Raw genomic sequence first — 25,255 nt, 5'->3', positions numbered from 1 at the left:
TGACAAGTTTGTGCGGAACATACCTTCGTTTCACACAAACAATGGGATGTGCTTACACTGTGTCAACGTCGCGCATAACATGCGCTTCGCCGAAATACAGCACTTCTATCCTCTCTCTATATAAACCCGGAATGTTTCTAAAGCAACCAAGTGGTTACCAGCTCACTGCAAGAACACGATATGAATTTCTTCAGTCTGAAATCATTGCACACCCTGTGTTTCGCATTGAACGCTGTCGTCCGCAAGTATTATTATCTGGGTTATGCGGCAGTCTCATGAAAGCATCTGTTGACATATCAATTTAAAGAATAGTTGTTTAGTTGATAATACGACTCTACCTATCATAGTTACGTACTCGAGGGAGGTGTCTATGTTCTCTGTATTAAGTGCAGAATGCAAATTTAGAGACATTTGTACAGGCACAGTCGTGTAGAAGCTTCAGAACCAGTATTTTATAATGATTCCCCTTCGCCGTAATTAGTACTTGCATATTTACATACTCTAAAATAACAGCCCTATTATTCATAGGCGTAATTTTATAAAAGACACCTCTAGTTCAATTAGCAGCCACAGGTGACCGATCAATTGTGTCGATATTTCAAGCAACCGCCAAGGTTCAAGAAGTTCGATCAGTGCAACTCTATCTTCTTCATACTAATAAATCGATGCAGGTGAAGACAACTTGTGGTTCCGACCTACAATGCTATTACAAGCCTTTTTGGAAAAGTAGAGTCTCCCTCAATATAAAAGACCCATTCGTCTAAGCAGCTGATGCGTCCGTGCTAAGCACACTATGGCCAAAGATGCGTTTTTCTTAGAGAAAGAAAGAGAGAAAGGTAGAATAGAATAAAGGTTCTTATAATCACACACTTCAATTTACTCAAGCCTGGACAAAGTGAATTCAGCAAAGCCGGCTGAAACTGCCTCGTTCAATGGGTCGTTCATATGGTTGAAAGCTGTACTTGCCGCCTACCCCTCATCCCATTTGGGTGAGTTGGCTAGAAAATAGTGGCATGGCTAGACGACACGCGTTCTGTCTGTTATCGTTTGCATCATCTAAGTGTGGATAGGATCACTTTAAATTTTGCGTTTGTCTATGACTTGTTGTTAGTGGCGCTTCAAGAAAGGCATCTGGTATTAATAAGGCTCAGTGACAAATACAGCTGAAATCAGCCTGACATTTGTAAAAGCTTATATATTAGCTGCAAGATATGTTCGTATTTCTCTTATGAATACCGAATTTTATTCAATGCTACATCGATATTATTAACTATATTTATGTTGTATAAATTTCTCCAGGTCAATATCCCAACACTGAGGAAGAAAAGGTACGTGCGCAGGTCGAAAACCTACACACACAGAAATTTCCTGGACTACGCCTTAAGTGCAAATAATTTGTTGTTCACATTATATTATTATAATCCAAAATTTTACGCTAGTTCTGGAGCTAAAATATACGAATAATTTCCATACAATAGCTTTATTTTGATAAGGGAAAATATACCCTATCCCACATCGGAGAAAATGGTTTTCATTAGCTTGAATTCCATGCATAGTACTATATAAAATATTAACAACTACTAAGATATTATTACATGCTCCTTTTGTGTAGAGCTCCGGAGTTTAATTTGTTACTCTGATAAGTAGCGGTCAAGACCAAAACTAAATGTCATAGAAATTCCCCAATTTCCAATGTTCCAAAACAAATTTACCAAACCGTCAATTTGTGCGTTTTTTTTTTTTTTTATTGCCTGACTTGAGAAGGACAAAACAAAGTTTAGAGAGGAATGTTTGAAAATCCACAACGAATACCGGAATCGTCACCAAAGTCCACCAATGGTTCTAGATGAAAAGGTATGTTGCCCTGTCAAATTCTCTCTTTCTTAAAGACCTTCACAGGGAAATCTGAAATTAAGAGCTCCGATTCCTTCTCGATATTTCCTCAGACATAATAATGCGAGACATGAAATGCATAGCCCTCGTGTAAATTAACCATAAGCTGGTCAGTTCACAGCGCTTATTTTATAAAGCTTGCCACCTCGTCTATGAAATTACCGTTCTAAAAGAGATAACCTATCTCATTCGAGGTAGTCAAACTTTATCAATGTCAAAAGCGCACTAAGTGCTGAAGAAGCGAGAATGCACCTTTAGCCATTCTACAAAGGACAGCCGTTAGTGGGAGCCCTCAGGAAATTTTATGGTCTTCCTTCAAGAAAACTACCCTTTGAAGCAGTCTTGTACGCAGTTCAGCTACTCAACCCAAGTTACAGTAGTTATACTACTTTTCTGAGTAGTTTAGTAACTTTCAATTACATCTTTATTTCGGTAATTAGTAGTCTACTTTAATTACTTTTTCCGGGTAACTTCTACTCAAATTAAAAATTACTTTTGAAATTGTATAAGAGAAGTCTCGTATAAGAGAACTCAGCGCTGACTTTGGCCTCAGTCGTTTATGTAGCGCGATGCTCATGTAAAAAATGAAAGCCGTTTACAACTCCCTGTAACGCCGAATTAGAGCGCAGCTCTTGAGGAGGAGGAGGGAAGGGTACTGGGGGGTGGGTCAAGTGACCTCGGGGGCGGGGGGTCACGTGACCTTGGGGGTCACGTGACCTTGGGGCGTCACGTGACGTCGCGGGGGTCACGTGACCTGGGGCCACGTGACGATACCGATGACCTCATCAGTAGCGTCACTGATGACGCCATCAGTGATGATGATGACGATGCGGATGCCGGTGACGTCACTAATGACGTCATCAGTGATGATGACGATGACGATGCGGATGCCGGTGACATCATCAGTGACGTCACTGATGACGTCATCAGTGGCTATGACGTCAACGGGGGGTCACGTGACCTCGGGGGTATCCCCAGGTCACGTGACCCCAGGGGGGGTCACTTGACCTGGGTAACCATCGTGACCCTCGTGAGGGTAACCCTAGTAACCCTTGTGAGGGCAACTCTCGTGACCCTCGTGAGGGCAACTCTCGTGACCCTCGTGAGGGTAACTCTCGTGACCCTCGTGAGGGTAACTCTCGTGACCCTCGTAAGGGTAACTCTCATAACCCTCGTGACCCTCGTGAGGGTAACCCTCGTGAAGGTTACCCTCACGAGGGTTACTAACCCTCGTAACCCTCGTGAGGGTTACGAGGGTAAGTAACCCTCGTGAGGGTAACTCTCATAACCCTCGTGACCCTCGTGAGGGTAGCCCTCGTGAAGGTTACCCTCACGAGGGTTACTAACCCTCGTGAGGGTTAGTAACCCTCACGAGGGTCACGAGGGTTACTAACCCTCGTGAGGGTAACCCTCGTGAAGGTAACCCTTTTGAGGGTAACTAACCCTCGTAACCCTCGTGAGGGTTACGAGGGTAAGTAACCCTCGTGGCCCTCGTGATCCTCGTGAGGGTAACCCTCATGAGATTAACCCTCGTAACCCTCGTAACCCTCACGAGGGTTACGAGGGTTGCGGTTACGCCGACGCCGACGCCGACGCCGACGGCGACGCCGCTCAAGCCGGGAACGGGCCCCTAAGAGCTGCGCTCTAAAATAATTCATTATGAGTTACTGACGCAACCCTTGCTTTACTTCGGATCCTACATGCGATATGCCCGCAAAAATAACTCTGCGAGGAGCCGCACAGCGCCGCCACTGTCTTCTTACACGCTCGAACACATTTGGCTGTAGTCGCGATGACTGCAGTCCACACATCGCGGTGCCTGTGCATTCGAACGACCATGCGTGCAGACGAACTTGTACGCCATATCGCGTACAAGTCGCGTACATTTTCGTCCTTCTGACAGTTCGGGTGTCAGAAGGACGAAAGTTTTAGCTGCGGGGCGCTGACAAGACTCTTCGCAAATGAGGTACGGATAAGAAACAAACGAAACCGAATGCGAAAAACAATATCTTGACAATAAAGCTTAAGAGGCGGCAAGGAAACGTCGATGGCGTCACTATCCTACCGGTTCACGCAAGCATCGAGCGGCTGTCGCTGTGGCGCACGTTATACGGGAGCTTTAATGCACTCGATTTTTGTATTCTAATTTCAAAGTTAGGCATCAATTGCTAAATGTTGCAGATCGCACATGCATAAAGGTTTGACATATAGTTCTCGGAGAATATGACCAAGTTAAAACTGCGGATTGCCTTGTATTCTTTGCTGCCGTGGGGCTCTAAAATAATTATAACAAAACCTAGGCAATTGTGTTGGTACGTGAAGCGTTCTTGCATCAAACACGTTTAGCGATTTTTCGAGTTTTCAGACGCCAGACGCCTACGTTCTCGGCGCTCTTCATCATAAAGATTAACGCGTACCATGTGTACACTTCATAGTGGTTCCTAGAATGAAGCCATACACCATAATCGGGCTGATAAACGTGGCGATCTTCCAGAGCCTCTTATACTCGCAATCTCCTCTCCTTCAGTGCTCACGGGTGGTCAAGCTTCTCCTAGTCTACCTCACTCCTTCTCGCCTACCCCTCTGGCCATATGACCGCCCCGTGAACCAATCAATGTCGAAGACTCAACCAATCATTGTAAAACCTCGCGTTTTCGCTTTTATCCAGCCTTCATAAAATGCAGAACACATAGCCAAAAACGTTTCACGTTAATATTTACAAGACTATGAGGTCATTGAAACAGCCGTTTAGGTGTTCGGGCAAAAAAAATCAGAAAGCATTTACGCTACCCGTTGAGTGTTTCATAGCGACAGCAGCTCGGTACTCACGAAATTCTCTGTCATAGTAACGTCCCTGCCGTTTCTTTACCACCTCCTGAGAACGATTTTGAGTACCTTCACGCCATTTGGGCTTCCGCACTCGATTCCGCTCCTGTAACTCATCCTCACTGTATCTGAGATGATCCACGTCAGCGCTTACAGAATACGGCGGATTGCGCAACCTCACGGAGAGCAGGGTAACCAAACTCTTTGAACACATCAACGAGGTTTGGCGAAAGGAAACCATCTCACCTGAATGGAAGAAAGCCATCATCATCGCCATTGCTAAATCCGGCAAGCCACCCACGACAGTCACTAATCTCCGTCCTAACTCCACACCGTCCTGACTAGAAAATGTTATAAAAAATGGTCCTACATTGCCTCGTCTGGCACCCCCAAAATCAAGTCCTACTTTCCCCCACGATAGTGGGTCTTCGCTCTAACATGAGCACTCGGGACGTGGCGCGCAGGATACAGGAAGTGTTTTACGCATTTTCAGGCACGGCCGGGCTCCGCACTATAGTTAGGATCGACATTAAAAAGGCTTTTGACAACGTGGATCAGGCTGCAATACTATGTCAACGAGGCTGAAACCCAACAGGGAATGGGTCTATCTGGATCCATCAAAAATTGAAAGCCGTTTACAACTCCTTGTAACGCCGAATTGGAGCGCAGCTCCTGAGGAGGAGGGGGAACGGTACTGAGGGTCACGTGTACTTGGGGGGGGGGGGGGGGTCACGTGACCTGGGGGAGGGGTCACGTGACCCCTCCCCCAAGCGGGGAACTTTTTCCGCTAGATTTAGCGGGGAAGTTTTTCCGGTAAATTTAGCGGGGGAATTTACCTATAATGCACCGCGCGGTTACGCCGACGACGACGCGACGGCGACACCGACGCCGACGACCACGACGCTCAAGCCGGAAACAGGCGCCTAAGAGCTGCGCTCTAAAACTTTCTCGCAAACCGCACCCTGCGCATTCAGTGCCCAAATGAAAATCCGTCCGACCCATATCCACTTACAAAAGGCACCCCCCAGGTTCCAAACTCTCCCCAATCCAGTTTCACCATGAAATAGAAAACCTCCCTTCAAAAGTGGCAGCCATGCCTGGCCTCCACCGCACCCTCCAGGCGGATGACGTGACTCTCTGCTATAGGACCACAAGTTCAGAGCAACAAGAATTCGCTCTCTAGAGTGACATGGACGTCATCAATTCCCATGCAGAAAGCATGAGTCTGACCTGTTTTCCAAAGAAATTCGAGTTTATCCTTGTCACGAACAACAACACCAAACGAGTTGACGTCTACATAAACCTCATCAAGCTTCACTTAGGGCAAGACAGTACCTCAGTAAACCCATATCAAGACCATCGGCTTTATCTTTCAGCAGGACGGTCGCATCACAATATGGGTTACCACCGTCTTCAGCCAAATTGAACAGACCCACCACATGATAAGACGCATCACGCGACAACGCCAGGAAGTACGTGAACATGAGCTCTGAAAAGTCATCGAAGCCATGGTACACTCGTTTTATTCATGCGTACAATTATCAACCCGAAACCGCAACACAACGCAACAAGCTTCAGGCAGCCTTGTGGAAGTGCACCGGTACGGCACTCGGAGTCGCCCACCTAGAGAGCAAATATCCTGCTCAGACGCACCGCCCTCTTCAGTAACCTTGAAGGACGAACAGAAGTTCACCACCAAGCTTAACTCCACAGACGCACCACCTCCAAACAAGGCCCATCCTCGAACCCCTTGGTCTCCCCACGTGTCACCTCCCTTTAATTATTTCCGTCTCGATCACCGCCATGGACAAAATCTCCAGAATCAAACCCCGCCCCATTCACAAACACATGGACACTGAGAGCGACCAAAAACGCCGACAGGGCAGGGTGTCATACCTAACCGTAACCCCCCCCCCCACACACACACACGAGACTTATTGCACAAACGACAAAGTCCACCCCCCCCCCGCCCCCCCCCCCCCCCCGCGTCGTTACCGCCGTTGTAGTTCTCCACTTGACTTTCACACGTTTCCAGTCGGACGTCTCATCATTAATCGCAGTGGAGGTTTAAGCTCTGACAGAAGCCATCACTCTCTACGACCACACAACCTCTGCAATCGCCTTGAGCACCAAGACCCAAAAAGCCCTCGGGGAATTCAAGTCGCAAGCGTTGACGCCCATATCCATATCCATATCCCACGCTCTGGCCCGCGACAGGGAACCCCCAGGTCCCCCAACACCCTGGTCTGAACAATACGACCGCAGTGAACCCAGAGCACAACAGCACAGAAAACGCCAGTGTCACCGCCATGAACAACGTTCTTAAATTGTGCACTCTCCCTTCTCCCTCCAAGCTCCTCCTTGGGGCCGACACGACTTACGTACGACAAGCCCAGACACTCTCCATAACCCGGGACATCATTTACCACCACGTTCAAGGGCGCCTCAAACAACCCAAGCGCCAAGACTGTGGAGGCCACCCCTCCAACACCAGCAACTGAGAATGCACCGGGGCAACCTCCTCTCCTACCTACCTCACACTCAATTTCTTCCCTAAAGCCATCCCCTACTTCTAGGCGGGCTGGGCCGCTCCACTTCACGACCTCCAAGAGGCCCTCTGACCTCCACTAACTCAGCACAAACGAGATACCTACTCCCACGTCCCCCGGCTGATGACCAAGACCCGTACAACCCAAAGAGGAAACTTCAGAAACCGTAATGTCACACACCTCCGCCACATGGCGTGCGGCGGTCCGCCGTCGACCGTGTCTTTCGTCTTAGCTAATGCTTGCCTCCGCCAAGGTCCGCTTTTTTCCTTCACACGGTAGCCTGAAGCATGTTCATCACGTGGGTGCGGACAGCATCTCACACTCTCTGTTGGCTGTCACCCAAGGCCACCGCTGCTGTTTTAGGCTGAGCCAAGCTGGGCCTCTCGAAACGGGAAAGGGAAGGACACGAATACAAGGCGGCGAGAGTCTTCGCGCGAGCGGAACCCGAACGCCAAGACCACTTAGCCCTTCCCCCCGTGGTGACAGCGGCCTTGAAAACGGTAGAACAGATGGTCGACGCACACCTTTGGCAGGTCGCGCGCGGCGTCAAATCTGACGTGCACTGATGTCACAGAAAAGCAGACGAGGCAGGGAGAAAAGCCGCGATTTTTGCGAGGTTCGTGTCTAAACAGAAGACGGAATGCGGGGCTAAAATTTCACTCAATATGGCAGAGAAGTGACGGTTCACGCGTTCTGAAGTACCCTGTTTGGACACCCCTGTACAGGGAGGACGAATTCGACTCGGAATTGATTAGTTAAAAATAAAGTTGAGTTTCTCTCTCTCTCTTTCTCTCTCTCTCTCTCTTTCTCTCTCTCTCTCTTTCTCTCTTCTCGGCGCGTCGTAACTGATAGTAGCGTCATTCGAATTAGTACTTCCCGGAAGTTTCTTACGGTGTGAAAGTTCGCCTGGTTGGATGGTCGTGCGCATGCGCCGGCACAACGGGGTGTTGACTCAATACCATACAGAGGACAAGGCCTGTGCATCGTTAGCGGATAAGGGAACCGCCCAAAGCGGCAAACACTCTGAAGCTCGACGAGCCACGCTGTAACAGAAAACACGTCCGTCTTGGGTCGCGCTCGTTGGGAGTGGCACCAGAATACGCTGACCGCGAATCTGACGCTGGCTGTACTGTACTTCGCGGATCCAATAGTGATAATATTTAAGGAGGGGCGGCGGGGGGGGGGGGGGGGGGGGAGAGAGGGGATTATGCTTTGCCTCCTAGGATGTATAGCTACAGCGAATACCTACTCGTTGGCGGACATAACCACCACTGAGAAGAATGTGGATGACGCGTGGTGCACGAAATGTGCGGGTGCCGGGTTTGTTGACATCATGCTAGACGAATGGTTCACTTGGGAGTGTATGTATATTCGTCTTTTCTGAATGAAAAATTCATTTGACAGTAGCTTATCATATCATCGAATGGCTCCTGGTGTCCTAGTTTTTTGGCGCATGTCAAACCTAAGTTTAGGTCACGGGAGGAAACCAGGACAACAATGGTACCGCTGACTGTTCTCTAACAAACTAAGACGATTAATTTTTCTGAAATCGTCAAAGCAAGGGGCAAACAGATATGTAAATTTGAAACATTAAGCGAGCTAAAAAATAGCATCTTTACCGCTCTTTGCCCGTAACAAAACAATAAGAACACTCAAGCTAGTAGAATTGAAGCCTGATATCTGCCAAAAGCAATAATCGCAATCGTCCTCGACAAACGCAAAAAAAAAAGTGTAATAAAAGAAAATTAGACAATATGAAAAGTTGCCATCGCGACAGCGAGGCTGAGCGAAGACCGATTTAGCTCTGAGAAGTGGCTCACTTCGGGTTGTGCCTGCCTTCCGCTAGATGGCGACACCGAATCTTCTTGTCGCGAACAGACAAAAGCGACTGCTCTCGCAGTGTTCTTCCTATTGCGACGTAGGCTGTACGTTAGCTAACCGAAGCTGCACCAACGTTTGTAGCATTTTTTTCTGTCCTGTGTCGTTTTTTTTTGTTTTCTTTCTTACACTCTATGTCTGACTATTCGCGCTCGCTACCAGAGCCCGAGCAGCAGTGATACACCAAGAAACTGTGCCTTGGCTGAGACGCTTTCGAGGACGTCTACGCCATGAGCACGGAACACTCGCGCTCCCCACGCCAAAACGGCCAAGTTGCTGCCGCCAACCTCGGTGGCGCACGGTGTAGTTTGCCTGGTCTTTTTGCCGAGCTTCTTTACGGCCGACGCGGTAAAAGCATGCACGTCTCTTGAGGCATACAACTACTTTGAGTATGGTAAGACCGAATTGAGCGTTATGTGAACGAATATGTCGGGAGTCGTTCGTGTCGGAAATTTAACTGCACTTTTTTACCTTACAAGCTTGGTATGAGACAGCAAGCTGGACGCCTTAACGCTCCGCGTTGTGCGTCGTCCGAGATCAGGTGAGGCCGTCGCAGCGGGCAGCTGCTACAACTTACGATGCCTGAGCGTAACGAGTAACCGACGAACTTTTGTTCGGCAATTTGTGTGCAGACACCGCAGGAGCGAAGTCCGGGTGGTCTGTATCAGATGACGTCCCTACGCAGAGAAGTGCCTCAGAGCTGGGAACAACGATTGCAGTCGAAGCTACGCACTTACCTTCAATGAAGCCTTATTACACGAGTGGACATACGTGCCAGGCAAACTTTTTTTTTCTATCCACGAAGGCTATCTATTAATTGCGTCTGTCGGCGTGCACCTGGAACCTGTGGAAACTTACTCCACTACCTTTGGAGTATCTTTCGGCACAACCAAAAGCCGCGGAGCTTTGCGGCAGGCCGAAATGCTGCGTCGCACGTGCAAAGTGCCCGCTGTTGTAGCTGCACGTCGCCCCATGGCCGATCAGGAGCAATCGCAGCGTGTATAAACCTATGCATTGCTTATTACCCGGGCGAAAAAGGCTGAGTCACTGACCTATGGACGCGTGCTCAGCGTGTGATACCCCGTACAACAGAGCTACAGCGCATGTTCAGAAGGCGTTCCACAGCCCAGCAGATTTAGGTGGCAGCGCAGAAGGCGATTTTTGCTAAATTCTAAAGACCAACACTCGCCTCCTGCGTCTCCGAGCTGCGTTGGCGCTGTAGTCGGCAAAGCACACGCGCGGACGCTTGTCAATGTGTGGATTTTGTTTCTGTGCACAAGCAACACTCAGACCTGTTGGCAAACGCGGGTTTGTTAGTCCACAGCGTGTTAACGTGTAGCCACTGTCATGGTTAGGTTGGTGGGGAGTCTCCCTCGAACGCCCAGCCTTCAGCGCGCGCTCATTGGACTTCGCTGTGCTTGTGCTTCGAGTGGACGCTCGAGGTTCACAAGACAGAGACGCTTCATCGAAAGTAGACAGAAAGTGAATGTATACCCCCTTTAATTCACTACAATGTGTTCCTTCGACAATAAAAGAAATTTAGTTTTTTTGTAGCTCACTTGGTAGAGTGGTTGACTGTAGCAGAAACGATTGCTGTCATCCATAGTTCGCTGGTTTGAATCCGACTCGACAGACGAAATTTTCGTTTTCTTATAAGTTCAGCGGCGGGTGCGCACCTTGGAGCCTCAGGTGCTGTGGCTGGGAGCGATGAAATGATTGATGTCGCTCTCGGGGTGGTTTTCGCGAAGGACATGCATCCAGTCTATTCGGAAGGTTCCCACTAACAACTGTTACAACGAAATAGGAAACGAACAACTGTACCTACTGTACTTTTTTTTAATCAGCATTTGTTGACAACAGTCACTTTTCTAGTAATTCCGCCCACATCACAAAACCACGTTCATTTCAAACGTCTGCGGAGAAGGGGTCAAGTTTTTTTTATTTTTTTTTGTGACCGGTTTTTTTGTTGTTGATAAAAAATGTTCACACAAACAACGCAGCTATCTTAGTGTTATACACACCGCTGTGAATTGGCGCTATTTCAGCAGCTTGTTGTATGTCACTGGGCCTTTTCCAGTTTGTGCTTATAATGCCCCACACAACAGGCGCTAAACTAGTGTTAATTTCGCCCATAATTCACGCTATCTCAGCGCTGCGCTTCCTTTGTGAACAGGCCTCTATGGTAACAATATTAAATCTTGCGATTAGCGCCAGTATTTTGGCAAAATACCAAACTAAGGCTACCACGTCGAGCGATTTTTTTCTGTCGTTGCTTGGTTGCGTTTTGTTTTAAAGCATCAAAATTGAATAGGTAAGAAAACTTGCGTACGTGTTTCTTTCTTTCTTGTCGATATATGTCCTATTTTCTTGCTCCCTCATTGACACATGAAAATCTCATTGGTGGAACTTAGTCTACTGAAAATAGTTCATCTCTAGATATTATTTTATATTTATAGTTGGTTGTATGGTTTCATTTTAAGTGAAATATATATCGCTATACTGTCTCGCATCCAGCCCATATTTCGGCAATATTAAGCAACTTAGTGCACTAAATCCTCCGCTTATTTCTCATGGAAGGCTTGGGGATATCATTGCTTAGGATATTTTTTTGTTCATCATGATCTATGATTTTGTTTCCCTCACAGATAAACTTGTGGGCTCAAGACTGGGCAGAAGATAACGCTGCTCAAGACATTATGGAACACCGATCGAACAATCCTTATGGCGAAAATCTTTACATGTTTGGGCCATTGCCAGCTCCCCAAGGACCAAACCGTTAGTGAGCATTATATCTTAAATTAAACTTTTAGCACGCTTAAGCACCACATAAAATGTAGAAATAGCACCCGATTATTGCAGCAACTCAGATTTTTGACCAGGATGTCGAAGTTCAACGTTAACGACCCTGGACTTATTCCGTCGTCAGAATTCATAATATTTACACCTACGTTATGTTACGTTTATAGAATGGTACTCAACAAAACCTATGCAAAATTTTACTCCAGAGGCTCTCGAGAAGGGTTAATTTTACTTAGGAATCCATCTGGGCGTTCACGCGTGTTTTGTGTTATATGATTAGGACAAGGACGGAACGCTTGTAACGTAAAACAAATCAGATGTTTGCAAAACTGAGACAGCTGGAAACAATTATATAAGAACGGAAAAAGTGCATGCAAATAATTAAAGTAAAACGGAAGAGAGAGAGAGAAAGAGCGGGAGGCGAAGAGGGCGAGAAGACATCAGAGCTCAGATCTTTGGTTGGAATTATTAGGGGGTAGACGGCAAGCTAGCTCATTTGTCTGTAGTCACTCGTCGAACGGCTCGAAAACGCTCGAAACAGTTCGACGAGTGACTAGAGAAAATGATATTTAGCTTTTCATGTGCCCACTAATCTATCCAGTTAGAGCTCTGCGTTCTGCCGTCCAAGTGCACTTCTATTTCCGCCTCTCCCTCAATTTCTACTTATAGATGAGAAACACAGGAACGAGTGGTGGAAGCAACAGATCATGGAAAAGGCGCGAAGCTCAGGGAATCTGTAGAATGCAAAGAGAAATGCTTAAGTAATAGGAAACATTACTTCCGTGATGCTTCTCGAAGAACAAAAATCGTACTACGAGTTGCAAGCTCATAAATACGTTACATGGTTTATTGGCTTATAACGCGTGTATATTTGGCAGTTGACTTCCCAGCAGCTTAGTTAAGAGGTTTGTTTTTTCCTATAGGGAATGAGCGAACAGCGTTTTGAAATTTCATTTTTCTCGTAAGACAAATTGTAGTCCGCAAACAGATACTGCACAAAGGAAAAGAAACACAAAACAATACCACATAACCTACCCTTGTTCTGACATTACTCAGTTTTTGAATAGCTTAAAGACAGAAACATGTGAATTGAAGGTGATCAAACACGATTATTCGAGACTTCCATATAGGTGACATGCGAGAGCAGATGTGTTGGCTTTGCTCTGTATAGTTGATGTTAACCAACTGAGTGTAACTATCGGGTGTTTGAAATAACGGCCACGCTCTTGAAATCGACCGCAAAATTCGGTTCTTTAACCTAGTGCCCTAAAATTTTGTGCCGCCTTGACCACAGGTGGTGCGTTTTTTTTTATAAATTTGCAAAATCCGAACTTACTAGAGAAAAAAGTAGACAGAAAAAGGCTTAAGTCCAATGGAAACCCAGCGAAGCCACCGGTCTTTAATCAATAGTGCGCCCTGGGAGTTCGGGGATCTCAGACAGCTCCGGCACTTTCGGCGGCGGCGACGCAGCCCGACGGCTCACAGGTCTACCACGTGACTAGTGCCTCCTTGCGCAGGCGCGAACTAAATTCGTTCCGCGCCAAATATATAGATCTCATTTTTTTTTATGCGAAAGCGTTAACTGTCTCATGGAGCGAGCTGACGTCATCAGTCTGAAGCGCGAAAACGGCAGATAGTTTCCATCGGTTCCATTGGTTGGCGCGCGTCGACGGGGCTCCCATTGGCCACTGCGCTTGTCAAGTTCCACGACCGCTCACCCCATGGCGCTGCGTATCCATCAATCAGCTCGCCGTTGCTCGCCTGGGTACGGTGACCTTGGACGCTTCATGCCCAGGGGAGCACACGCGCTGACCGGCGACGAAAAGTACGCAGCAGACGAAAAAGGGAGCGGACGAGCGGCTTGCATGCCTTCGCGTTCATGACTTATAAGAAATGCTTAGGTGTACCTCGATCATTTTTCCCCGTTCTAAAAACTGTTTTTTTTTTAATTTCGGATTATTTTCAAAAAAATTCCTGAATATGTCTTTTATATTTTTTTAAGAAAACAAAAACTTGTTGTTTCATTGTCCTAACTATTACATATAAAAATCATACAAAATTTAAAATATAGATATTTACGAGATACATGCCTCTACAATCGAAATACAAATTCTAGTTAGATTTCATTACCTCTCTTAAAGATAGATGGAAATGCAAACATTAATGGGAAAGCAAAACCAGCGTTATCAGAACTAAACATTATTCGTGGGATTCCATACGCACAATATATGAAGTAAAATTACTAAAGTTGTTGCATTCTAGATGACATGCGTAAATGGTGCTTTAGTAATTATTCTTATTGCACGTCCGATTTCTCTTCAAATGTTTTACTAAATTTTGTTTCAAATCGCAATTACCTGTACAAATAATAACTATGGGATGTAGACGGTACAATGCATTTAAGCGGTAATGCAATAATCTTCCAAGTTTACTTGCGTGAGGAATAAAATCCCCACGTAGTACGCCATAATTCAAAGCTTTTTGATCAGCAATAAACATATCTTGGAAATGACGTGCCACTAAAAATACAACTCATGTGAAATGCATTTTCTACAGCTGGCTTTGCCCACGTTCAAGACCTACAAATTGTACCTTTATTTTCTTTTTTAGCAAAAGATGTGGTCTCTGCCTGGTACGACGAGATCCAGGACTACGACTTCAATTACGGGGGGTTCAGTGGCGCAACTGGCCATTTCACTCAAGTAGTGTGGAAAAACTCCACAAAGCTGGGCTGCGGCTGGGCACGTTCGTATAGCGACAACATCTACGTCGTGTGCAACTACGACCCACCAGGAAATTATATGGGCAAATTCAAGAAAAACGTTCTCAACCCAATAAACTAAATTGACAATAAAGATATTACTGGTGTGCATTTCACCATAAAAATTTCAATGTGATCGAATGAACTTTTATTTTACGTATACCGCTAGAAATACGCAAAACAAACTTTTCATTTTTTTAGAGAGAACACTATATTAAGTACAGCACGATTCAGAAGAGGTTGCCCCCGGAAATATTTTAGTGCCTTCCATGCAAAGATGAAGCCCCAATATATTACTAACTAGATATTCACCAGCACAATGTTTTTATAAATAAAATTTTATAACGTTTTGGTTTTTTTTTTCTATGCTTTCATCAGTTATTTGTTCTTTTTAATTATATTGTATTTTGCAAGCAAAAAAAATATCTTTACAGCTGGTATTCACACGCGGAAATAACTATAAAAAATAGCCTAATGCATGACTGAAATTCACGTACACACTTGTCACAGTACATCGAATGGAGAATTCTTGCCTGTCGTCGCTCAATCACTATTCAGACTCTTGTGCTCCATTGTTGCAAGTGTGTATGAGCTTGTCGAAAGACTCTCGAATAATTTGAGGGTCGAGCAGCGGAATGTGGAAATCCCAGCTTAGGACCCAGCACTCTCTCCATGACAATCCTTGCTCGAGGGACGCAGAGCCGGCCGACCGAACACGATGGAAGTACTTTTTGAACGCGATCCAATCCAAGACATCTACGAACACCCTTTTTCTAATCTTCAATTTTCATCCCACGATAATTTTTTTTTGCAAACGTCCACTTTTTTTCTTTTTCGCGCGTTTTGGGCGCGTTTTTTCCAACGACTTTTTCATTTCGCTTCCTATCAGTTCACATCATCAAAATTGAAACCGTAATTGGTGACGTCACAACATAGCGCTGTAGCCGAAACAAATTTTCGAGGCCATTGCAATGAACAAACACATTGGGGCTCCACGTGAGATTAAAATTTGTATCATAAAATAGTTCATTATTGTAGACCAATTCTCTTTGCAATATCTAATCAAGAAGATGTTTTGTATCGTCTCACTGCCATCAACCGATGATAAAAGCCCGTAATGAAGTCACACAACAAATTTCGCCTTGCTAGCAGACGACACGATGGCTTTTGCGAGTTCAGTGGCTCTGTCCCAGGGAGTGCAGGACTTCTTCAAAGGAGCCGCGAAACTTTCTCCCGAATTTCTGAGCTGTATGTCTATTTGGAATCCTTGTCCATTATTACATAATTCGCGTTCATAGTTTTGCTTGTTCGAATTCATTTTCTAGCGTTAACTATATAATTTCCGTTTATCGGTGAGCTTCTCTGTCAGTTCTATAAACGCGTAACGATAAGCAATTAATAGAAAATTTCAGTTTCCTGCGCCATATACGGACATAAAACGGAATCATTAGGTGCAGCCAAAGATATCCCTCCAACAGCAGCGCCACAATTACGTCACGCACGTAAGTCAATGGGGACGTGTTGCAAATCTTACCCTAATGGATCCGAGTTCATCCGGCGGGTCATGTCACGCGACAAAACAAATTCAAAAACGCTGGACCTGAGTCGGTTTTAGAACGCCAAGGTAAAAAAAAAAAAAACTTACCTGGAGTAAGATCGAAAAAGATTTGTAACACGGCCCGGATGACATCTGACGTGTTATATTTTGTCCAGATAACTGTAGGACGGCCGACCTCCCTGAGCTCCAGCGTCGCCTCTTACAGCACACTCGGCTTCTGGGCTTCGAGCGGAACGCCGAAATCCCGTTACGTCAAACGACAGACCGTTCGTCGTCCGGAAGGAGACTAGCGGCGACGACATCGACGACGAAGCGGCGGCTTGTACAGACTCTCCACTTCGTTGCACAAACCACCGATGAAAAAAGAGGAAGCCAGATGGGCGTAAGACGTGTTTTCCCATCGTCCGATACACAGCCGGGCCAACGACAGAAACCATGTCTTAGATCGAGAAGGTGCTTAGGCTGCTCGGTTAAAAGTAGTGATGGACCAAATTTGCCGAACTTCAGATTCGGCGAAGTTCGGCACACGACGAACTTTTGAAGGAAAGCTCGGCAAAGATTCGGCGAAAATTTGTCAAACGCCTGTGCACGCGCGAGAACACGACGGGGCCGCGGGGCCATAGATTGCAAAAAGACGCCATTCGGTCGTGCGGTTACCATCGTACAATGCAGTACTGAGAGTGGTTACGTCGAGGTGCGGAGTGTATGGTAATTGTGTGTTTGTCAGCCTTTGTGACAGTGGTTTTCTTCAATATTTTCTGCCTCAAAAACAGAAGATGGGCCAGGAATTGACGCAGGGTACTCCGCAAATGACAAACTGTGCGGTACATTCTGGATGACTGATTTTCATTAGATATTTCCAGTGATGCACAAGGTAGTTGCAACATTGACTTACGAATGCTTTAAAGCACTTCTCGTCAATATAGCGACCCTGCTCTCGGCTCACATGTAGTTTGTGCCAAAAAATATGATTGCTTTTTAATTAGCGTTATTTCATGGTTTTCGTCTGTCCGCATAAAACTAAACAGTGAACTATCATGCTCGACGTTGCACATCCAACATTCCTAACTCCTAAACGCCCGCCTGTGTCCTAATATGAGAAACCGGAATTTTAAAAGTTAAAAACAAAACTTTGCGAATATCAGACGCACACTCTTATGCAAAGCTTAAGTGAATAAAATTCGAGAAAAAAAAACATGAACATTTACAATTACGTAGTTTTCTCTTCTGGTGAAAGCTCAGCAGCCGTTGCATTCATTAGGCAGTTTTAGAATGGCGGACGCTATAGCTCAGCGCACGCAAAGAATAGCGTCGTCGCCACTGCGCATGCGCCGAACGCTAACCACATTTTGAGATTTGCGAGCGCTATATTAGCGTACGCCATTTTTTGGAAATTGCGTGCCTACGCAAAGAGTCTTTGCGCTTCTCTAGGGAGAAGTTGTGATAAGAAATTTGATAAAACCAAGACGAGCACAGTTAAAGAACAAAAGGTGGCTCCCAGGACCATGGCTCCGGCCGCTTTGATGGCGGCGTGATGACGACGTCGGCGGCATCCTCGCGACTGCGATCTTCAATACGGAACGACATTGCACTCGGTTTGGGAAACCCGATAAGATGGGCAAAGATCACCGACAACTCCATGGTAGCGACGCCCGAACATTTCTCGGTACGAGACACCTCTTGCCCAGGCAACGCAAGCGGACGCCACCGTTCAACCGGTCGACCGCTCGCGCCGCGTTCTCCTATTTAAACAAATCTGAGAAGTTTCTCTGGACCAAAATCTTGTTTTTGTTTTGTAAAGTTGCAGCACTTCGTGTGTGAAATAAAAATTTCGACTATCTTGGTGGCGTTGCGAGCGCAAGACGCTTGGGCTTTTGCATCGCGGCGGAGACAGGCTATTCTAAAACTGTGACTCGCAGATAAGGAAAGAACACAGTGTTACAGCCATTATTTCCGCAATGTACATAAATCCAGGCTTGCGCTGATGAGGCTCAAAACCGAACCTCGCGTATCACGACAGTGGCCGCTACCCCGACACCCCCCAACCTCGTTGTCACATTTCTGAAAAATGTCACTAAAATTGACATTAAACACACAAAAATGACACGGATAAGATTATGTTGTAGAATATCACCTTATTTATAACAACTGTGTCAATATGCATTTAAAAAAAAAAAACTTTTTTCGCCCGGAAAAACGACATATAGATATTCGGCAAAAATACATTGTCTGGCAACAACGTATTTCGCCGAATCTTTGCCGAGTTTTTAAAAACAATTAGGCGAAAATTCGGCTCCGCCAAATCCTAATATTCAGCGCCGAATATTTATGCGGAAAGTGTTCAACCTATCACTAATTAAAAGCTCCCCTGTGACCTGGGAGACATCAGGGCCCGCTTTCGCGAAAACCGACGCCCGGCCAACGCCGGCACCAATCCCCGGTAACCAACCACGGGGATGTTGAACTCCCTGCCTCACCAGAACTTCGGCCGGCCTCCCTGCAAGCCGTAAGAGCAGGGAGCCCTCGCCAGGCACTCGAGAGCCACCTGCTTGAAGTAAGTAGTCCATGGCGGCGCCTTGAAGAACACTGTCGCGCTAACCGCTGCTCGGCCAAAGACATTTCACTCTCTTCATGAGACACTTCGATCCCTCACCCTCGTTCAAAAGCTCCATTTAAAGCATCACCATTATTTTTTTTATTTATCTGTGCAATACTATCTTATCATCGTTGGACGTGGCGCCGCGGGCCTTCACTGTATGGGCCACTTGCCATCGTGCGGCGCCTCGGCTCTCCTGAGCCGAAATAAATAAAATAAACGCGGCGCCGCTCTTGAATATTGATCTCGTAGTTGCCCAGAAGAAAGTAGTCCCAAGACTCGTGAATCACGCGTGAGCTGATGTTGTCCAGACCATCGCGGCCAATGACCCGAAGTCGGAGGACCCAGCGATGTGGTTCTGGCGGCAGGTTATGAAACCGTATGCCGTCTGTGCTACTGTCTGCACCAGCGCCTCACAAGGCACACATTTTGGATGCAGACGTTCACGCGCACACACAACACACGCAAACGAATATAAACATAAACCACGACCTAAACCTTCCGCGAACAGTAGATGAAAAGCTGAGAAACGACAAGCAACGGAGCAGCCGACGGAGCCACCGTTGGTATGTTTACCATGCGGCAGAAGACATGAGTGCATTTAAAACAGAAACCATCGCAATCACGCGATGCAGTATACTGCGATTGCGATTAAGAGCGTCAATTAATTAATAAGTTTTTATCACTTTCAATTTGTTGCTTGAACATTAAATAAAACTGAACATCTGTTCTAGTTGATATATCACTGATGATAACCTTTTGTTGCCTCTGGTTCGCCCACGGTGTCGTATGGTCGTTTGAGAATCTCCAAAAAAATATTATTTTAAACGAGTATTGTAAAATCCAGCCGCAATATTTCGCCGCAAAACGTAGGATACATCTTCGCGCTTTAATTAATACCCAAAAATAAAGATGAGGTCTACACATTTTCTTTTCATTTCCCCTTTAAATTAAGTAGGTGACGAGCGACGAAACTTCTCTTCTCGGGGTCAACATTCTGTGGGAGTTTGCAAGCGAAGTGCAGGTTTGATCAACGCTGGAGGGGCGCGAGCGTGCGAACGCCTGCCCGTGGAGCCTTCCGTAATTTTCGAGCAGGGCGAAAAAAACTAGCGGAGCCGAATCACGTACGACGACACCCTGAAGTGTATCAACAGCGAAGTGCAGATCAGCGGAAGTTTTAAGGAGTTATGACCGCACAGAAGTTGCTTGTGTGCATATGTGTGTGATCAAAAGAACTGTTCGTAAACAATATATAACTTACCTGACGGTTTTTCTAGCTCTTTCGATATTTGGGGCTTTACAGAGGACGAAAAAATCAACAGGGTTTTTACTAGGTGTGATGGTAACATACATGTACGACGCACACGCCGATATCACCAACCTGAAAAACAGACTTTGGGGTTACAAACCCCTAGTGTTAAAGAAAAAGTAAGAAATCTGTACGAAATACACGTTAACCACAAGATATAAAAAGTAGGAATGACGCTGCTTTGATATCATGTTCTGAGCACATCTCTCGCTGTATTGTTGGCATTTATCCATGCGTGTGATAATTGGCAAAACTATATTCTGCATCGCAATAAAATACAACTTGTTTTTATAAACCTGATGAGTTTTTTTTTTTTTAGACCTGCCATGTCCCGCAATACATACAAGATCAAAATTGCATCATCATGCAAGCTATTCAAACTGTAATAGACGGCATACTTCAGTCATTCCGTATTTGTTTGTCGCCTGCAGCAGGCATCTCGAGACGTCTCGAGGACCCAAGTAACCGTCGCACTTCTCCCGTGGTAAGTGTGAACTCTAGGCTTTCTGTATCTATTCGTTTTAGACGCTTCGATTCCCCGCTCAATGTTTTAACAATGATTTTTTTCAGAAGAAAATCCAGTTCCATATATTGGTTTATAGCAACGCTCCTAGCAACGGTTTATTTGAAGAAATGACGTCACACTTACGGGGTCAATGGGCATATATATTTCAGTTTACGCCAAACAAACCCTGTTGGTCTTAGGCAAACGGGTAAAAAAATATATAGAAAAAAAATACTTTTGCAAATCAGCCGGCGCGCGTGGAACATGCGAAAAAAAATATCCAAGAGAACACGACCCTGGACGTGACCAAGTGACAGTTTGGTTTTTGTTGAAATGTGAAAAAACAAAATATTACAGTGTAAATATTAAAGTGTTGCTCGTTTTGTGGGAAAGGATCGACTACTCAACAACTCTCAGCAAATTTGGTGCCGAAACCCGAGATCTACTGCAGATACTTCGAAGCTGAAACGGAAGTGACTCTTCATAGTGCCGTATCGAAAACAACACAATGAGGGTCTTCCAAATAAAACTGAAAGCCCCCCAATTCGGCTCCAAATAACTTGAATTGTGAACGATGCGGAAGGACTTTACAAGTACCCCAGGACCGAATGTAGCGGAGCTGAATATGCTCACCGAACGTCTACAACTAGCCCTAGTGCCAACTCAACGCCGTCAATTGAGCCATTGAGCCGTTCGTTTCGGGAAAAGACGGCGATGCAGAATTTATGCAAGTCGTTGACCATGCACACAAAATTGTCATATACATGACTAAGCTGAAGTGTATCCTTTTTATAAAAAATGACTGCACATGAAGGACAGGACACCAGAATGAACCTGGAATGACTGACTCGTCGTCGTCTTTTATTCATGCACCCCATGACTGTCCTGGTGGTATAGCCTCTTTTTTATTAACTTAGAAAAATAAGAAACATTTCAAATTTAAACCACACACAAAAACGTTAGATAAAAAATAATACACAAATAAAAATTAGAAAGTTACTTATGGCATCTGCTGGAATGGCTAATCATAACAACGACTCATCACAGGGTCATAACTGCTGTGTCTCAGCTTGCGATTCTTCATGGTCCTCTGTCTCCTCATCTGTACAGTCTGGTCCCGGTGACTCCGGTTTCCCACCGTCTTCTGATTCTGATCTGACGTTTTCTTTGTTATATCTGAATCACAGTCTTTGTCAACATTGAAGACGTGTTTTCCGGTTGTGTCAAAAAGTCCTGCCATCTTCTTCGATGACGCTGTACGAACTAGGAGCGACGTAGCACACCATGGTTGCTTTTCGAGGCCCAATTTTCATTGTTCGAGTTGCTGCAACCAAGAGGCGGCGTCTCCTCACTGAAGAAGCTCTAGATGTCGTGCCTGTTTGAGGTTCTGGGCGTGCTTTTTACCAGGCGGTGCTGCATCTGAAGAAAAGTCTGGAACTAGGGTTCGAATAACGCGACCCATCAAAAGCTCTAATAGAGAACGACTGCCTTCTAGTGGAGCCGAGCGGTAGCTGAGCAGGCACAAGAAGGAGTACTCTCTTGTTGAAAATGCTTTGCGGAGTAGCCGCTTGACCGCCTGAACCTTTTCTCCGCTAGGCCATTGGAGGGGAGTACCCAGGGGTTTACACTGTATGAATAAACTCATACCGCACAAAGAAGGCTTTGAAGTATTTGACACATATCAGCGGACCTCCCTCCCTCTGTGCAATCGTCCAATTTATGGTATGACGTGCAAATATTTCAAAATTTTTAGATATCACAGCATTACTAGTTGCATCATAAAGCTCCTTCGATTCAGGATAATTGGAGTACGCGTTATACACAACACGGTAATGTCTACGACCAAGTTCAAACAAGTCTGCCCCCAACCCGACACCCCAAGAATGATCATGGCGCCATCGCGTGTATATAGAGGCTCATTTTAATATGAGTATATAAATATTTGGCATGTCTAGAAGTTTCTGACTAGTGCGGGAATATCCGTATTCATACATGAAAATTGGACTAGGTTCATCGCTCTTCCTTTACACATGTTGAGGCCTAGGTGACCGCGGTGTATTCTTTTCAATTTTTTTCTTTGTGCATTGCTGCAGATATTACAACCTTGCTTTCTGTCAACAAGATTCTATTGCTGGCTGAAAGCTCTGTCATAACGGACTTCAGCTCACTTAAAAATGGAGTTCCCACTTCTAAGCAGGCAATTGCCTTGTGCAAATCAGGATGGCTTGCTGTGGCTGCCTGCAGTCTTCCAGGGTCTGGCTACCAGTGCCTCCCTTTCAATCTGAGCATATCTACGCTTTTTGCATGTGCGTACTCGTGATGACCACGCCACCACTTTCAAATCCTTTTTATAATGCTGGAACAAGGCAGCACCTAGAGCAAATGCAGAGACATATGTTGAGACTCTGGGGGGTCAAGAGCGATAAACAATTGCCAAGACCGGACTTTGGGAGAGCTATGTTTGCAGCTACTGCTGTTGCCACTCACTTGTATGCACCCTCTGCCATTCAAAAACAGTGTCTTGTCGAATAAGTCATCGTAACGACTGTCTGTGTTGACAATTTGGGCAAGCACTTTCCAAAGTAGCTTACAGCTCCTAGAAACTCCTGCCTGAACCTCTTTCTTACTCCTTGGAGTTGATAAGGCTGCAACACACTTCACAAGTTCTGGATTTGGCTTCATGCCAGCTGCGATTATTTCCGCTCATAATAAGGTAATTTAACAGACCGCGAGGAATCACTTCTTCAAGATTAGACCTAATCCTTCTGCTTGCAAGGCATGAAGTACAGCACCCAATCGTTGGTCTTGTTCTTCCCGCGTTGCATCACAAAGCAGGACATCACCAATACGCACACGCACACCTGGAAGTCAATCTAATAGGTAAATCGTAGGTCCTTGAAAGACATCGGGAGCTATATCGGGTAAAAAAAGAAGTCTAAGAAGCCTGTAGCAGCCGAAAGAAGTGCTAAATGGACATATTGGAGATGTGCTCTAATCTAACAGGGTATTTGATGAAAACCGCTGTTTGCATCGAGACGGCAAAAATAAGCGGCAGGTGCCAGATCTGCATCAATTTCTTCTCTCTAAGGTAGCTGAAAATGCTCTCGCGTAAGTGCTTCGTTAACGTGACGGGGATCCATGCATAATTTTTACTTGTTTAAAACAAAGGGACTCATCCAGTCGGAAGGTTCTGTGCCTCCGTCATAACACCTGCTGTCTTCATTTGGTAGGCTCAACCTTAGGAGGCGCTCGTAGCGGGTGCGCAGCATGGAGTGTTCGCTGTACTACATTTGTGGAGTTTTTTTGGGGGAAGAACTATCTTGTAGGCGCACTTTGTGCAACCGAGACCACGGGGTATACCCGGGAACTCTCGGTCTCCATGTTGGAGCTGCTGGCTCCCTTGATCCACAGTGCTGACCCGGTTGACGAGGCCAAGGTACTGGAATTCTTTCAAGCCGATTATGGCTTGCCTACTCTTCATTACTATAAAGAAATTCATAAATTCTTGTTTGCTGCCAAGAGATACCGACAGCCAGAATTTTCCCAGATGTCGCATGATTCCACCTACGCAGCTGTGAAGAGTTTCTGTTCTGGGTTGCGGCCAATGGTTAAATTTTATTTTCCTAAACACTGTGCGTGGGAGTAGGTTGGCCTGTACATCAGTGTCTGCTTCAAGCTCTACCTGCTTCCGGTCTATCCGGGTGGTAATGGTCTACTCACTCTTGCCTACCGATTAGACGCTGGTGATTGACAACGCTTCGAGAACCTCAAAATCGCGACGTGCCTCAGTGGTTTCTTCAACGTCACGCACGGCAGCCGGCTTGGTGTTACAGCATACTGCAAAATTGTCCTTCTTCATAAAGTTTGAGCATGTCTTTCTGTAGGCTTGATATTGCCTTGAAGAGTGTTCTTGGTTGCAGAAGCGACATCTCCACTTGACACTTTGCTGTTGATTGACTTCCTTTTTCGGTTTCAGCTTGGTGGTTCCCTCGATCGATCCCTTAACTGCTGAGTCATTCCATGTTTTGTTTTGGACATCGGCTATTTCTTCGGCCTTGCAGCATTCGACCGTCATTTCCAAAGTCAAATATTGCTTTAGCATGCGTTTCTCTCGAAGTTTCAGTTTTTTACTTGACGTTACATACATGATTTGATCTCGCAACACCGACGCGTTTCGATCGCCGTAATGCTCGAAAACTTCTCCTTCCTTTTGTCGCCGGCTCCGGAACACGTAGCGCTCGATTGTCTCATTGCATCTAGGAAGGCAGTAGGCTTCGAATCTTCGTACCAGGACACCATAATTTTGGGATTCTTCGGCGGACAAAAAAAACCTATTAGATACATCAAGGCCTTCTTGCCCGGCGATGTGCATGGAAATAGCGGCTTCCTGATACTGACTGCGACGTTCCTTGGGGTCTGTAGCCAGAAGGAAGAGTTCCATACGCTGCATGAATTTCTTTCAATTTTCTGCAGCGTGCTCTCCTAGCCGCAGCGGTTCCGGTGGCGAAAGATCAGTCAGGGTGCAGTGCCATTGAAGACCCCACTTCTGACGTCATGCATCGTTCAATGAAGACCGACTGC

At 45.9% G+C, this 25,255-nt stretch overlaps 1 protein-coding gene across 1 annotated transcript; it reads left to right on the top strand.

Moving 5' to 3' along the window:
* Positions 1-180: 180 nt before the first annotated feature.
* On the top strand, positions 181-14,788 carry LOC120849139 (Golgi-associated plant pathogenesis-related protein 1-like). The gene is made up of 5 exons (XM_040221283.1): positions 181-241; positions 1,300-1,328; positions 1,765-1,854; positions 11,792-11,921; positions 14,556-14,788. Exons 1-5 carry the CDS (start codon positions 181-183, stop codon positions 14,786-14,788), a joined length of 543 nt encoding a protein of 180 aa, XP_040077217.1.
* Positions 14,789-25,255: the final 10,467 nt, after the last annotated feature.

The sequence above is a fragment of the Ixodes scapularis genome, unplaced genomic scaffold (genome assembly GCF_016920785.2).
Source record: "Ixodes scapularis isolate PalLabHiFi unplaced genomic scaffold, ASM1692078v2 PGA_scaffold6__148_contigs__length_123643588, whole genome shotgun sequence".
Lineage (NCBI taxonomy): Eukaryota > Metazoa > Arthropoda > Arachnida > Ixodida > Ixodidae > Ixodes > Ixodes scapularis.
The sequence above is the reverse complement of the archived record's forward strand: the minus strand, read 5'-3'. Positions and strand labels throughout refer to the sequence as shown.

Excerpts from the sequence above, each read along its gene's own strand:
- LOC120849139 (XM_040221283.1), top strand. The coding sequence starts at position 181 with ATGAATTTCTTCAGTCTGAAATCATTGCACACCCTGTGTTTCGCATTG. Across the intron at positions 242-1,299 it reads CGCATTGAACGCTGTCGTCC|GTCAATATCCCAACACTGAG; the intron begins GCAAGTATTATT and ends AAATTTCTCCAG. Across the intron at positions 1,855-11,791 it reads CAATGGTTCTAGATGAAAAG|ATAAACTTGTGGGCTCAAGA; the intron begins GTATGTTGCCCT and ends TTTCCCTCACAG.